The 15,285-nt window shown below is 41.3% G+C and overlaps 1 protein-coding gene across 1 annotated transcript in view; it reads left to right on the top strand.

The window, feature by feature from the left end:
• LOC145417874 (ral GTPase-activating protein subunit alpha-2) overlaps window positions 1-14,212 on the top strand; it is a 151,263-nt gene extending 137,051 nt beyond the window's left edge. Inside the window, exons 37-39 of the mRNA XM_080286490.1 lie at window positions 2,265-2,401; window positions 7,037-7,216; window positions 13,992-14,212. Of these exons, the coding sequence (XP_080142616.1) occupies window positions 2,265-2,401; window positions 7,037-7,216; window positions 13,992-14,212 (538 nt within the window). The remainder of the gene's footprint in view (window positions 1-2,264; window positions 2,402-7,036; window positions 7,217-13,991) is intronic.
• The last annotated feature ends 1,073 nt before the right edge of the window (window positions 14,213-15,285 follow it).

Below are 15,285 nucleotides of genomic sequence, written 5' to 3' on the forward strand. Positions count from 1 at the left end.
GTTTCCTTGACCATAATGGTGAATATGTTTTTAGATTAAGTCCATTATTGCCAGTGTTTACTGATGTTCTACTTGGCCAGCTGACATGTCATGCAAACAGCATCATTAATGCAACCATCTTAGTCCTGAATGAGACAGCCTTTGCATGTATTTAAAATAGACATTGGATCTAAATGCTGAAACAGTGACATGTTAAGGTGTGTGACATGTAGGACTGGTAGGCCTCAAGGAGGAGTTTAGAAAAAAAAAGAAAGAAAAGAAAGAATGCTTGTATCAAATCTTTACAGTAAAAGTCCAATTATTTGGCATCTATGGGACCGGGCCAGTGCCAAGTAATCGGATTTCCCGAATACCGTAATAGAAAAACCTACCCACTCAGTACCTTATATGTATTGGTGAACACTGTCATCATTACTTGTATGTATTACAAATGTGTTTGGAGAGAGTACTGTATACTGTATGATACTGTACAGTACTATACCTGAATCTGAAAAATATTGAAATTAGTGAACATATACAAGTGTAATGACACAGTAGGCCTGCAAGTCACAGATAACACTTCCTGGACTGCTGAGATGATACAAAATATTACCTACCCACTCAGTACCTTTTATGTGTTGGTAAACACTCTCATCACTACTTATGTTAATACAAATGTATTTGGAGAGAGTACTGTATACAATAGAACCCCACAGTTGCCAAACTCATAATTAATGACTTCACTAATTAGCGATTTCTTTCTAAAATGAATAGTCGGAAAAATACAGAAAATAAACTGGAGGAATATGAGATTACTTGGTAAGGTCTTTATGCCGAAAGTTAACATACATTTAGCGCTTATTCTTTTGTTCGTTTTTGTGTGTAAATGTGAAAGAGAGAGTATTGATGTAAACTAATGTATTCCATTAACCTCCCAATAACCCCCAGTGTTGAACAACTCATTACAATACCGGTGTTAGTGACGTCGAGTTAGCGCAAGCTATAAAAAACTGTGAACAATTATGGGTAGGGAACGAAGATCACTGGTATGTTTACACAACTCTACGCTACCATTCCAAGCAGTCAGGCGGTTGCTTAATCTTAGATGTTTTCGCCCATGGTCGCTTAGTCTCAGATGTTTTTGCCCATGGTCACTTAATCTCAGATGTTTTTGCCCATGGTTGCTTAATCTTAAATGTTTTTGCCCATGGTTGCTTAATCTTAGATGTTTTTGCCCATGGTCACTTAATCTCAGATGTTTTCACCCATATGGCACATGCACCATAAGTTTATGCATCTTTCCGTGAATCATAGCGAATCATAGGATGGGTTTAGGAAGCTAAAAGACACATTGCTAGGTGCATGAGATGATTCTCTTCACATCTTTAAGAAAATAAATTGATTTTTGAACTCTCAAAAAATTGTTCCAGGGCCAGCCAGGTGTGCACGCAAATTTCTGAACCCACAGCCATTGAGGGATTAAGCTGTTAAGCCATAACTACCATTGTTTGTTTCCAGTGCAGTGGAAGAAATTTACTCTACATACTGAGAGGTGGATTTTGTTTCCCAGTTTGCAACTGTGTGTTAGGTTAGGTTTGGTTAAATTATTAGGTACAGTTAAACTAGGTTACATTAGGTTTAGTTAAACACATAGGATAGTCCCTTCTGTCATTATGCCAGTGAATCAAACTAAAGTTGTCACAGCCAAATAGTTAAAAGCAACAGGGAAACAGAATGAACAAGAAACGTTTATTTATCGGTCTGTAAGCAACGTTGGGTCTGGTTAGTACTTGGATGGGTGACCGCCTGGGAACACCAGATGCTGTTGGCATCCCTACGTGTCAAGTGGGGTTGGTGGAGGATTAGTGCCCCTCCCTGTAAAACAATTAACTCTGAGCCCTTGGCCACCCCACTTGGGATACATGGCATCTGGCAATAGATAGATAGATAGATGATACTTTACAGTACTGTAATCTACACAGTACTATACTTGAATCTGAAAAATATAGTAATTAGCGAACATATACAAGTGTAATGACACAGTAGGCTTACAAGTCACAGATAACACTTACTGGCCTGCTGAGATGAATCAAAATATCTGCCGGATAATCAGAGACTTTTGTAAGTGGGACTATTTCTCAAACTTGCTGAAATATCAGATCCACTGAATAATCAGCTGCTGAATAATTGGACTTTTACTGTATTTATACCAACAGATCTAATGGTGTAAAGAGACCAAATACAAATTACTGTGTAGAAGTTTCATTACTGTTACACATCTTCAGCTATGAGGAGAGAGCTCGAGCCCTGGACACAATCATTGAACAATACAGCGAGGCAACCACCTTTGAGAGCTTCATATCCTCAGTATATTGTCCTGTGTTCCCCTCTACTTTCTCTTCAGGGCCCACCAGAGCATCCGGTGAGTCACTTTTTACTTCTTGACGTATTTTACAGTATCATCATCGTCATTATCACCATAGTCAGCCATTACAAGTCCACTGTTGAACAAAGGCCTCTCCCATCCTTTTCCACAAATTCCTTGACTGAGCCAATTTCTTCCACATTTTGCATGCAAACTTCTCTATTTTTTCTCTCCACTTTCTGTCTGGCCTTTTTCTGCTACCCTTACAGTCTCTTGGAGTCCAGTCAGTCAGCCTCTTGCTCCGTCGATTATCACTAATTCTTACTACATCTCCATTTCTGTTCTTTTATAACTTCTATAAAGGCTTTGACTTTAGTCTGCTCTCTCACCCAAGTTGATCTACTCCTGTCTTTTAAAGATATTCCCATAGTCTTTAAGAATGAATTAGTTGATTTTCCATTGATTTTTTCGGTTTCCAGGTCTCCCAACCATATGTCATAGCTGGGATTATACATTCGTTAAATACTCTTCGTTTCATACATATTGACAAGCTACTTTTCATTTTGTATCTATGTGTACTGAAAGCTTTCCATCCAATTGTAATTCATTATTTTATTTCGGTATCATGGTCTTTCGTTGATCTTAGTATTTGCCCCAAGTAATTGTACTCCTCAGCTTCAAGAATTTCCATGTTTATTCTGGTGACACTCTTTGATGTACAGTACAGTATTTGGATTATCCCCTATGCCCCGGCTTATTTTAGGTGCAGCTGACCTCTCAGTATGGCAGTACTGTATTTGCCAAAACAGCCTTATTTCAAACTAGTATATCTTGAAAAGTGTAGCAGTTAGGGAAACAAATGAAAGGCGATATTACTCACCAACTCTTCTTCTTGCGAATGAAAGAATCCCCAGTTCTGCTGGTGGTCACGTCGATGAGTAAAGACATGAAAAAAATGAGTAACTGTAGCGTTAGAGATAGGATGTATTCGTGCGTGTGCACACAACCCCGACTTTGACTTTGCTCTCACCGTGATAACTTCTCCACTACTATCTGTCTATCAATATACCAAGGCTGCTTCCCTCAAGGAAAGGGAGGTAGCCAAAACAGGACGACACACTCCCAATTTACTCATCCACTCAAACACATTCATTCGCATCTTAGCTCCAAGGGGAGAAGGGACAGATCCTCACCGCACCACACTGCACGAGGGTCAACTGCGCAGTGCAGTTGGTGACATCTGCAGGAGGGCCCTACAGGAGAGCTACTAGATAAACTACTAGATAAGCTACTAGATAAACTAAACACATTGGCGTCCAGGGTGTGGCCTATGGCACCATCACGGAGCCTTTTCATAGTAACCTTGGAAAGAGGCTTGGCAGGGGTGGATGAGGCAAGGGGTCTGCGTGAGGGGGTGGAATGAGAAGTCTCAGAAAACATCGTTCAGCACTTGGCTAAGTCACGGAGAAGACTGAGGTATGCTTGCATGAGGTGGCAGCAGTCTCTCCCTACCCTTTGGTGTCAAAATCAAGTGGCAGCCAATACATTTGCAGTTCACAACACCCAGCGGGCTCTCTGTCCTCTCCACATGGCCAAACCACCTCAGTGTGTTTATCCTAATGCTTCCTATCACATCTACATCCACCACGTCCACACCACAACACTCCTTCACTTCCTTCTTTGTCAGTCTCTCCATGTGACTCCACATGCTCCTCTCAAATAACTCATTTCCATTGCTCTCACTCTTGTGTCCCTCCGACAAGGTCAAAGCTTCACTTCCATACGTTAGAGCTGATATCACAATACTGTCATGCAGTAACTCTATCACATCTGTGCTCACTTCCCTGTTTCTTATCACTTCTTTCAAGGAACCAGCAACTTTTCTTCCTTGTTGTACCTTTTTAAGCACCTCACCCTCTAAACTTCCCCAGAGTTGTTTCCCCCAAACTTCAGCCTCCAGCTGCTCAAGTCCAACTGTTACAGATATTTTATGAATGGAGGATGCAAGTAATCTGGTGTATGGATTTTTTTTTTCTTATTCATTTGTTTTTTCTTCTTCTGTTGTATTATTAAAAAAAATAAAAAATAAGAATCCATCCTTACTCATCACACTGCCCAAGTACTTTAACGCACTTACATTTTCCATTTCCACTTCATCCAACCTCACTTTACATTCAGTGACTTCATTTCTTTCGAAGATCATAACTTTTCCTTACATTCACCTTTAGATTCCGTTTCTTACACACTCAAAACTCACTCCCAAACTCATCCACCAAGCCTTGCAGCTCCCCTTCATCTTCACTTAACAACACAGCATCATCTGCAAACAATACAGGGAGTTTCCAAACACCTCCTTCTCTCATTAGGGGCTCTCCAACATCCACTGCCCTACCTTGTATCTCTTTTATAACCCCATCCATGTACAGATTGAACAACCATGGAGACATGACACTTATCTGTTTCAATCCAACCTTCAGACAGAAAAATTCACTCAGTACACTATCCACTTGCATTGCAGCCTTAGCACCCTCATAGATACTCCTCACAGGATTCAGCAACTTCCCGTTTACTCCATATATTCTTAATACTTTCCACAGTCCTTGTCTATCCACCCTTTCACATGCTTTCTCCAAATCCATGAAGGCCACATACAACTTCTTTCTCTTCTTTAGAAACTTTTCCACTAAAAACCTAAGCATGATTATCTGATCTACACAACCTCTTCCCTTCTTAAAACCTCCCTGTTCTTTTCCAACTAATTCCTCTGTTATTTCCCTAGCTCTGTCAATAAGTATCCTATCATATACTTTTCCTATTACTCTAAGAAGGCAAATGCCCCTATGATTACCACACACTTCTTTTTCCCCTTTTCCTTTGTACAGGGGAATAATTATACCTGACTTCCAATCCTCTGGGACTCTAACTTCCTCCCAGGCCAATCTGCACATCTTCCACATCCATTCTACTACTATCTCTCTCCCATGCTTCAGCATTTCACCACACTCTTCATCAGTTCCTGGGGCTTTCCCCATTTTGACTTTCTTCTTGCTTCCACAGCTTCCATCCTTCTGATTGCGTCCTCCCTTCTCACATCCCTCCGTCTCCCATCCATTCCCCAGCCACTTATACTCGTGTTACTTTCATTCTCTATTTTCAGTAATTCCTTAAAGTGTTCTCTCCATCTGGTCACTTTTTCTCCCTTCTCCACTAGTAATCTAGCATTTTTATCTTTCACTCCCCAACTAACTTCTTTAACATCCATGTAATTGTTTAAAATTTTATGCTCCTATTATTCCTTTCACATCTGTTTCTACATAACTTATCCTCTGCACTAATTCCTTTCCTTAGGTAGCATTTGTCCTTATCATCCTTTTCAATTTCTCCCTTTTTATATACTGTTTTCTTTGCTTTAATATCTTAAATTGCATACACCCATTGATGGTCATGGAATATTTAACACTAGCAGCTGGAGGGTGGTAAAATATTAATCTGGGTTAGGATATTTTTTTTTATAACAGGCTGTGGAAATTACCTTTTTTGGAACAGTTGCTGATTTAAGCAGGATGGATTGTGCAAATAATAAAGTTATTAGTATTGTGATAGGGCAGTAGGAATGAGATGTGAAACTGCTTTAAGGATTAAAATAAATGCATTAGTTTGGACATAGTAACATGAAAGAGAGAGAGAGAGAGAGATTGAGGGTAATTACTGGAATAGGCAGATCTGTGTAGTATGGTGAGGGAGGGAAGAGGAAGAAGTATTTGAGAGAGAGAATTAGGTGAGGACAGAACAGCCTAACTTGGAGTCAGTCTTGTCATGGGAATACCCAAGAGGGAGCATGAAGATTGAGATAATGATGACCATATATTGCAGGAACACATTGCATGAGTGGTATGACATGTTTGTTTTGGTTGCTTCCCATCTAGATGGCCTTTAATGCCCCTCCCTCCCACTCAGTGAAAACTTAAAATGTAGTCAACAAGAGTTCTACCTGGACCACCTAGTCGTGGGATATGGCTAACGTGGCAACAGCGTGTGTGTGTGTGTGTGTGTGTGTGTGTGTGTGTGTGTGTGTGTGTGTGTGTGTGTGTGTGTGTGTGTGTGTGAGTTCGTGTGTACATGCCCGAGAATTTATCGAATCATCAAGCTTCATCCTCTTTTCCGTATTATATTATTATTTGGTCATTGTATTATGCTGTGATATTGGCTAATAAATACTGTGTGATTGGGATAATGAGCTGTGCACTATGCTGTTTATAAAGTCTGATTTATATGAAATAATTCTTTTATCTTGTAGCGTGAACCACGATACAGGTTAAGTTGTGGTTCAGAAACAGTGAGCAAGTTCACCCATAAATGGCGCGGTTTCTGAACCACAACTCAACCTGTATCGTGGTTCACGCTACAAGACGAGAAGAATTATTTTATATAAATCAGACTTTATAAATAGCATAGTGCACAGCTCATTATCCCAATCACACAGTATTTATTAGCCAATATCACAGCATAATACATTGACCACATAATAATATAATACGGCAAAGAGGATGAAGCTTGATGATTTGATAAATTCTCGGGCACGTACACACCAACACTCACACACGCGCTGTTGCCACGTTAGCCATATCCTGCAGCTAGGTGGTCCAGGTGGATCTCTTGTTGACTGTACATCCTTTTATTTACAACTTTCAGGCACATCATTTTCATCTCGTGTCTATGACTCCAATATGGGTGGTAGTGGTGTGTCTGGTCTGGCTGCCGCACTCCTAGATGGCCCACAGCTGCCCCCAGGTCCCCCCCAGCGGCCTCCCCTCACTCGTCCCACCAGCTACTCCACTGGGGAACAGCACCACCTCCGTGAAAAGGCCAGAAGTAGGTTCAGATCTTCATGCCATCAGTACAATGCACACACTTCATCCTTTGTAGTTCCAGGGTTCTGCAGATTTCAATACATGTACAGTCATGGTCATAAACAAACACCTATCATCCGGTACCCTGTGCCTCACGCTGACTCCTTTATCCGCTGTAAGTCACAGTGGAGTTAGAGGGGCTGAGAGGGAGGGGCCAGAGAGCGAAGGGAAGGTGGGTGGGGGAATGTGTGATGGTGCTAGGGTGGAGTGATGGAGAGGAGGGACGGTAGATGGGGGACGGAGAATGAAATGCTAAGTGGTTGGTGGTCACATTATTTGTCTATTTTCTTTTGCTCAGGGCATGATATAAAGGAGTTAATACTCGGTAGATAATGCTGCATTACATCTTGTATACTGGCGTCAGATAACAAGCTTTAAGTAGGTGGTGATATTAATTAGTGGCTCAAGAGAGAAATAAACTGGCATGACAGATCAAACATTAGTGCAGTGCCATCAAGACTGTGTGGGCTCAGATGATCAATGCGTGGGAGCCAGAGAACGAGAGGACGCAGGCCTGCCTCCTCCAGCACACCACGGATGAGCGGGAGCTGTTCAGACGAAACCAGCAAACCATCACCAACATTGTTTCCTTGCTGCCGCGAAGATTGCAAGAGGTTATTAAGAGGCCGGAGGCCACTGGATTACTTACTAAGTCTTTCCTTGTTGCTTTGGCTTTACCGGTGCCAGTAAACACAGACACAGATTTATTTTGGGAGTTTGAGTAGGATTTTGTTTTATTTTCCTTCTAACATTATATGAAAGATATCGTAATTATATCCACCCACGTGTACAGACATCAGATTTATTTATCTTTTATGCACAATTATCTTAAATAGCCTTTTCATAAAGGAATGCCATAAAATAGTTGACATGATGGTGACTATAGAGGGAGTGTATACCGAGAGGATGATCATTATTTGCTGTGGACTCAGCCATGTCAAAGGTTGCATATGATATTTAGTTCCAGAATTAATTACATGTAAGGGTAGAAGACATTTCTTAATTAAGCATTACGGAAGTCAAAGCCATCCAGATTCCATTCTGCTTCTGAAGTCAAAATATACGAATAAACACAAATATCTGGCTCTGCACTAATATTTGATCTGACACATCAGTATATTTCTCTCACGAGCCAGCCCTTGATATCACCACCAGTCTAAAGCATGTTATCTGACGCCGGTATACAAGATGTAATGCAGCATTATCTATCGAGTACTAACTTCTTTATATCATGCCCAGACTGAAAGAAAACAGACAAATAATATGACCACCACTTCGCATTCATTCTCCCTCCCGTACCTTCCCTCCCTCCCCTCCCTCATTCCATCCCCACACCATCACTCGTCCCCCTACCCACCTTCCCTTCTCTCCCTGGCCCCTACCTCTCAGCCCCTCTTGCTCCACTGTGACTTGCTACGCATAAAGGAGGCAACCTGAGGCAAGGGGTACTGGAGGATAGGTGATTATTTATGGCCACGATTGTACAAGGACAATTGACTGGCTGCTTGTGCCATAAATATGCCGACTAAATGGTGTGGCCCTGGGTCTTTACAATTTTGATGGGGACAGACAAGGATTGTTATTGTGGCCCCGGGCTTATCTGGATGTGATGATATACAGACAGATAGATTAGCTTTACTTGTTTTGAACTCTGGCACCACTGCTGCATTGAAGTGAGAGAGTGATGCAGTATTTTTTTTTTTTTTTTTTTTTTGATATGTCCGACTCTGGGCATAGGCTTTCACAGCCTGCTACCAAGGCCCAGTAGTCCTCCTACATGCCATACACCTCTACATGTCACCACTTTGGCACTAACACCCACTGTCCATATTGAATACATGCTAGTGCTGTCTCATACAGGACTGGTTTATTGATATTAGCGGGGGTATTTTTACAACATGTCGGCGGGTCTTCTGGTAGACTGGTAAAAGCTGATTTAATGAAATTCAAATCCTTGAACTGTTCCCTGCCCCAGCGGGGATTTGAACCTGGGTCTGGTAGGACTGCAGCCCACCTCTCTACCGAGAGAGCAAGGAGTACTTGAAAGAGTGAGAGAGGTATGTGAGTGTAAAATAGCCTGGTTGGGTGTCTATCATGGCCATCCCCTGTTTGAGGGTTCCCAGGAGGGAGCAAGGTGTCAATGATAATGAATACTGTATTGCATGGCATACGAGACACTGCCGTGTGAAAGATGCACCCTAATTCTGGAAGGACAGTTCTGAGGGGAAAAAAAAAAAAAAAAAAAATCAACCAAGACTGCAGGAAGATTACTTGATATGAGTAGTTTTCACTCAAATACACACTTAGTTTTCAGAATCTGTATTAAGTACTGTGTATTTGTCTTGAGTTTCTTTATTTTTATGTAGTTTTCATCCAAATACACACTCACATTTCAGAATCTATATCGAGTACTGTGTATCTGTCTTGAATTTCTTTATTTTTTTGTAAAAGAAGAGTACAAGACAAGAAAACAAACAAACAATCCTTTCCTTACCAAAAAGTTACAGGTACTTCGTTCCACGACACCATCTTAACACCGCTTATGCCTTTGAAGTCGACCTTTCAGAATCTCTATTCAGTACTGTATATGTCTTTGGTTTCTTTATTTTTATGTAAAATAGGGGTACAAGACAAGAAAACAAACAAACAACTCCTTCCTTTCAAAAAGTTACTTTGTTCGACGATGCCATCCTAACACTTTATGTTTATGAAGTCCGATTCCTTTTGTACAGTAATTTGAGAAGTAATGTTCATATCCATTAAATTATACTAAATATGTATCAGTAGATAGAGACAAATATCATTTTTCATGAAATTAATTTAAAGTAACAAATCAATATAATCCATTCTCTCACTCATCAAAGAAACCATAAAGGCCATTAAAGTAGGAATACACTTATCTCCAAATCAGATGCTTGCATGTACTGTATATTACAGTGGCAGACAACAGAAACAGATTTTCAAAAATCAATACAAGGAAGTAATTCCATCTTGTGCGGTGTGTGTGATAAATGGGTGCATAAGAGATGTAATGGTATCAGAGGTAGACTGCGAGATAATGCTGATTTTATGTGTACGGCGTGTTGGGGTGAGCAGGTGGAGATTGTCAGACGTGAAAGGATTGAACTTGCTGGTGAATCTCTTGAGTGTGTGGAAGAGTTTTTTTATTTGGGAGACATGTTGTGTGCTGGAGGTGGGGCTGGAGCTAGCTCTGTGGCTAGGGTGAGAAGTGGTTGGAAGAAGTTCAGGGAGCTCTTGCCTCTCCTGACATTGAGAGGACTCTCCCTACGTGCTAAGGGGTCTTTGTATGCAGCATGTGTTAGGAGTGTAATGCTGTATGGTAGTGAGACCCGGACAGTGAAGGAGGAAGACATTCGCCGGCTCAGACGTACAGAAATGACAATGATTAGGTGGATGTGTAGTGCATCCCTGCGTCCAAGGCCTGGAGGAGCTGGGTTTACGATGGAAGAGTTGAGAGGTAGGATGGGACTGGAGTGTATTGGTGTTGTGATGAGGAGAGGTAGATTGAGATGGTTTGGACATGTGGAGAGGATGGGGGATGATAATTGGGTGAGGAAGGTGAGAAGTGTTAATATTGGGGGTGGGGTTATGAGGGGTAGGCCGAGAAAGACATGAGATGAGGTCATTAAGTGTGACCTCAGGGTTAAGGGACTGAGCAGGGAGGCTGCAATGGATTGTGCAGCGTGGAGAGCCACCATTAGGTGACCAAGGCCGACACATGCAAGCATGTTGGAGCCTTTAAAAAACGAAAACGAACATTTCCAGCATTTTACTTACCCTAAAAGTACCCCGTACTAGTCAGATTCATGCCTAACAGATTGAGAGCTAGATAAATAAAATTATAGATAGGTAGTTACCGTGACATTCATTCTACCACCCAACTCCCCTACACAAAATACTTCTCATTAAATGTTATATCAAAATCCTACATCACCCCCTCCATTTTCTACCAGTTTCAGCCGAAAGATTAGGTAAGCTACGTAGAGCCTTCTTTATTATCCTGTTTTATTCCAACAGTTTAGTCAGAGAAGCTGCCAAACATGAGCTAACCTGCCTACTGCAGTTATTCTCTTATTATTGGTATTGCAAATGTTTTTATTGAGCTCAAACAGTCAACAAAACTTTTCAATCTAGGGTCATTTGATTCAGCCCATGCTAACCCCTTCAGTCCACAATGTTTCCTGAACTGAATAAAACCATCTGGCAAGCAAGAATAAAGTAACCTATAAAATACATCACTGTGTTGAAGGGATTATGATAAACGGTTTATCCCTGTGCCCCTACCTGGACTACTCCTACTCCTCCCTCATTAAGTACACCCACTCTACACTCACACCCACACACATATGCACAGGGTTGTATTCACTTTCGCTGATTATGATAGCTTTGCTAGGGTGGCAGTGAGGCAGAGGGTGAACAGGATCGATCACTCTGATCAGCAGTGAGCAGGGGGTGAACAGGATCGATTGCTCTTATTGCTTTGTTATCTGTGAATGCCCGTCTGGTACTGCTAATTTCAAATATTGTATTCATTATATACTCAGTAAATTTTATCCCATTTTCATAACATAGTACCGTAAGTGGCCGAGCCCTGATTGGCTTAAACACTGCTAAAGTACATCAGTCACGGCTGAAAAAACACAGCGTAGCTGTAGTTTCAGGCAGTACTGTTTAATGTTGCATTTGTTTTGACTGTTTTTCTCTATCAGTAATATAAGACTTTTTCCTTTTATAATACTCTTGTCTTGAATAAAATAAAATAACAAATAACTCAGAGTCAATTGGCCACCCCTTACTGGATTATGGCATCTAGCAATAGATAGATTGATTGACCAACCTAACAAGGGTGATCGAATTTCCGTATGGGACAGACGTCTATTATAATGACTCAGCAGTCTCACCAGCCAACGTCTCTCCAATATGATTGCCTTGCTAGCTAGTGAGTGAATAGCAAGTCAGATGATCATGAATGCCTTTCAGAAGATTAGCAGGCAGTTCACCAGTTATCATGTTAACTTACGAGAGTAGATTGAACGCTAGGCGCTAAACTGCTAAATTCCTAAACCACTAAGGTACTGCAATTTCAGGCAGTACTGTTTAAGGCTGTAAGCGTTTTTCCCATTTTTCATTAGCAGTAATATAAGGCTGTTGCCTGCTATAATATTGATGTCTCAAATGAAACAAAATATCAGTAAGAGAAGCCAGTCTAACAAGGGTTATTGAATTTCCTTTTGGGACAGACATCTTTTATAATGACTCAGCAGTCATGCTAGCCAGCATCTCCAATATGATTCCCATACTAGTTAGTGAGTGGATGGCAATTGAGGTGATCATGACTGCATTTCAGAAGGTTAGCAGGGAGTTCACCTGTGATCCTGTTAGCCTGCTAACTAGAGTAGGGTGTATGTTAGACACTGAAATGCTAAACTGCTATACCACAAAACCCCTGGACTGTCACATGGCCATTTGTAAACAAGCCCTGAGTGTTCTGTGTTCTTGAACTTGGGTGTTTCTAATCATAAAATCTATTGAGTATATACATAAATGAATGCAATTTCATACTATAAGTCAGTGGTCTTTATACTCTAGAAAATACTCGTGACTGCCAAGCAGTAGATGAACATCTGTATAAGAGTTTCTTCTAAGTGGAGCCAAGCTAACTTGTCTAGTCTGGCCTCCAGGACACACAGGAATATTTGAAGGTAATTTTGAGACAAAGAAGTGTGTCTTATACCCTGCAAAATATGGTAGTACTTGATGCTCACAGAGGATGGGTGGTATAGGAATACAGGAAGTAGATTTTGCATTAATATTGATAATAAAAGTTACCAGATAAGTCAGACTGATATGACTAAAAGTATAAGAAAATTTTAACAGCAAGACTTGTTTTCCTTCAGTGGGTAAGCTATGCATAGCTCAGGTTCACGAATGTATAAATTACATGTATATATGCATGTCTTTCACTCATACAGCTACCAGACACTGTACATTAAAATTAGAGTGATTATTAAAGTGACAGAAGACAGAAAACAAAATGATCTGTGGTAATAGATAATTTATGAAAATTTACTGTAAAAATTGGTCAGAATCTTTTATACATATGACCCATTATCATCCCAGTTACATTTGGTACTTTTTCCTTCCTTTAGTTGGTTTATTACCTGACACCTTTAGTAGGTTTATTACCTGACAATGATCCCCAATCCTTCAAGTCAGGTGCTTGCCAAGTGCAGTCAGGCAGGAGAGTCAGTGTGGCTATTAACCAAGGAGGTTCATTCCTGCAACATAACTAAGGCTAATCAAACATCATGCAACCAGGACTAAATATGTAAATTGTGAGAGTAGTCCAGATCCATCAGGTGAAAACAGACAGATCATAGTTTCTGGATCCTCTTTCACAGTATATCCAGGCCTGTAAAATGGGGGTGTCCACTTGGTTCATATCATTAACCGACAATTTTTAAAAGGAACAGGATAGGAAGGTGTAAAAAAAGAAAAGAAAGAAGTGGAATGTACATCTGTGACTTTGCAGTGTACCTCTTGATGAAAGGCAGTACATCAATATTTGGACTGATCTGTTATCCACAAAGGAGAAAGGAAGGACAGGGAATTTCCAGGCAACCAAATAATCTTTGAACACACCCCTGCCTCACTGTTTTTAGACTGCGGGGGGAAATTAGATAAAAATGATGATGATGATGACTGTAATTGTGCAGGTGTGTTGCTGATGGACCACACCGCCAATCACGAGGAGGGTGGCACTGGGTCATCTCCACGAGGTAACAAGAAGCTATCATTTAAGAATCCCCGCAAGGCCTCTGCTGCCATTACTGCGTCGACTGCATCCAGTGCCAACACCGGCACAGGTACCCCCCCAGAGAGCCCCATGCCCCCTCCAAGGCGACCTAAAGATCACACCGCTCAGCGCAACAAATGAAGAGAGCATTTATGGCCATATTCCTAGCCCTGGGGCCTGGGGGTCATATTCTGAGTGGCTTTGGAAGTTTCACAACCTCTTCTATGGTAATTTGTGCTGCACATTACATCCCAGTACCCTTTGGTGTGTTAGTGATGCAAATTATGTATGATAATATAAATAACATCTTCATCATCATCTGGACCTCCTTCCCACCCTTGGGCAGGGTGAGGAGTAGCAGTGTCCAGACAGCCCAAGTTTGCCCAGTCCAGTGGGCCATGCTTCCATTCACTCATCATTCAAGCCCCTGGAAACCTGGCTCTGTCTGATACACCAAAAAATTTTCACCACATTATGTAGCTTCATATAAACGTATCCGATAGAGTCAATCCAAACGCTGTCATGCTAAAGGGGGTGCCAAATCCCTGATCATGCACTTCTCACAACATTCATCCTTCCAGCTCGATCTCTTGTCAGTCCCCTAGTCTCACTGACTTCCATACCTCTCTTCCTCACACACTCATCCACCATATCCCTCCATTATCTCCTTGGCCTACCTCACCTCCTCCCTCCATCATATTCACTCAGATATACCTTTTTCACCACTCTATTGTTATCCATTCTCTCCACATGGACATACCATCTCAGTTCACTTTGATTCTGGTGTCCACGGACTTCCTCACTCCTTATCTCTCATGAATCACATTATTTTGTATCCTATCCACTCTCTGTACTCCACATACATTCCTCATCAGTCCCATCTCTGCAGCTGTCACTCTTGACTTTTCATTTTCATGCCTCACCGTAGTCTCACATTCACATGTTAAAGTTGGCACTAACACTCCTTCATGTAAGCCTCATGCAGCTGCAACATTCAAGCCTCTGTTTCTTATCAGGGCCTTCATAGCACCAGCTACCTTCCGTCCTTGTGTCATTCTACTTTCCACTTCTTTTGCACATTTTTCTTTGTTTTCTATCACTGCACCCAGGTATTTGAAATCTCTCACCAGTTCCAGCCTCTCTCCATTCACTGTGACATCACACTGGGAGTCACCTCCTCTCTCGATTACCATCACTTTACTCTTTTCTACATT

Source organism: Coenobita brevimanus, chromosome 111 (genome assembly GCF_032717465.1).
Source record: "Coenobita brevimanus isolate Jiangsu-jjx chromosome 111, ASM3271746v2, whole genome shotgun sequence".
NCBI lineage: Eukaryota > Metazoa > Arthropoda > Malacostraca > Decapoda > Coenobitidae > Coenobita > Coenobita brevimanus.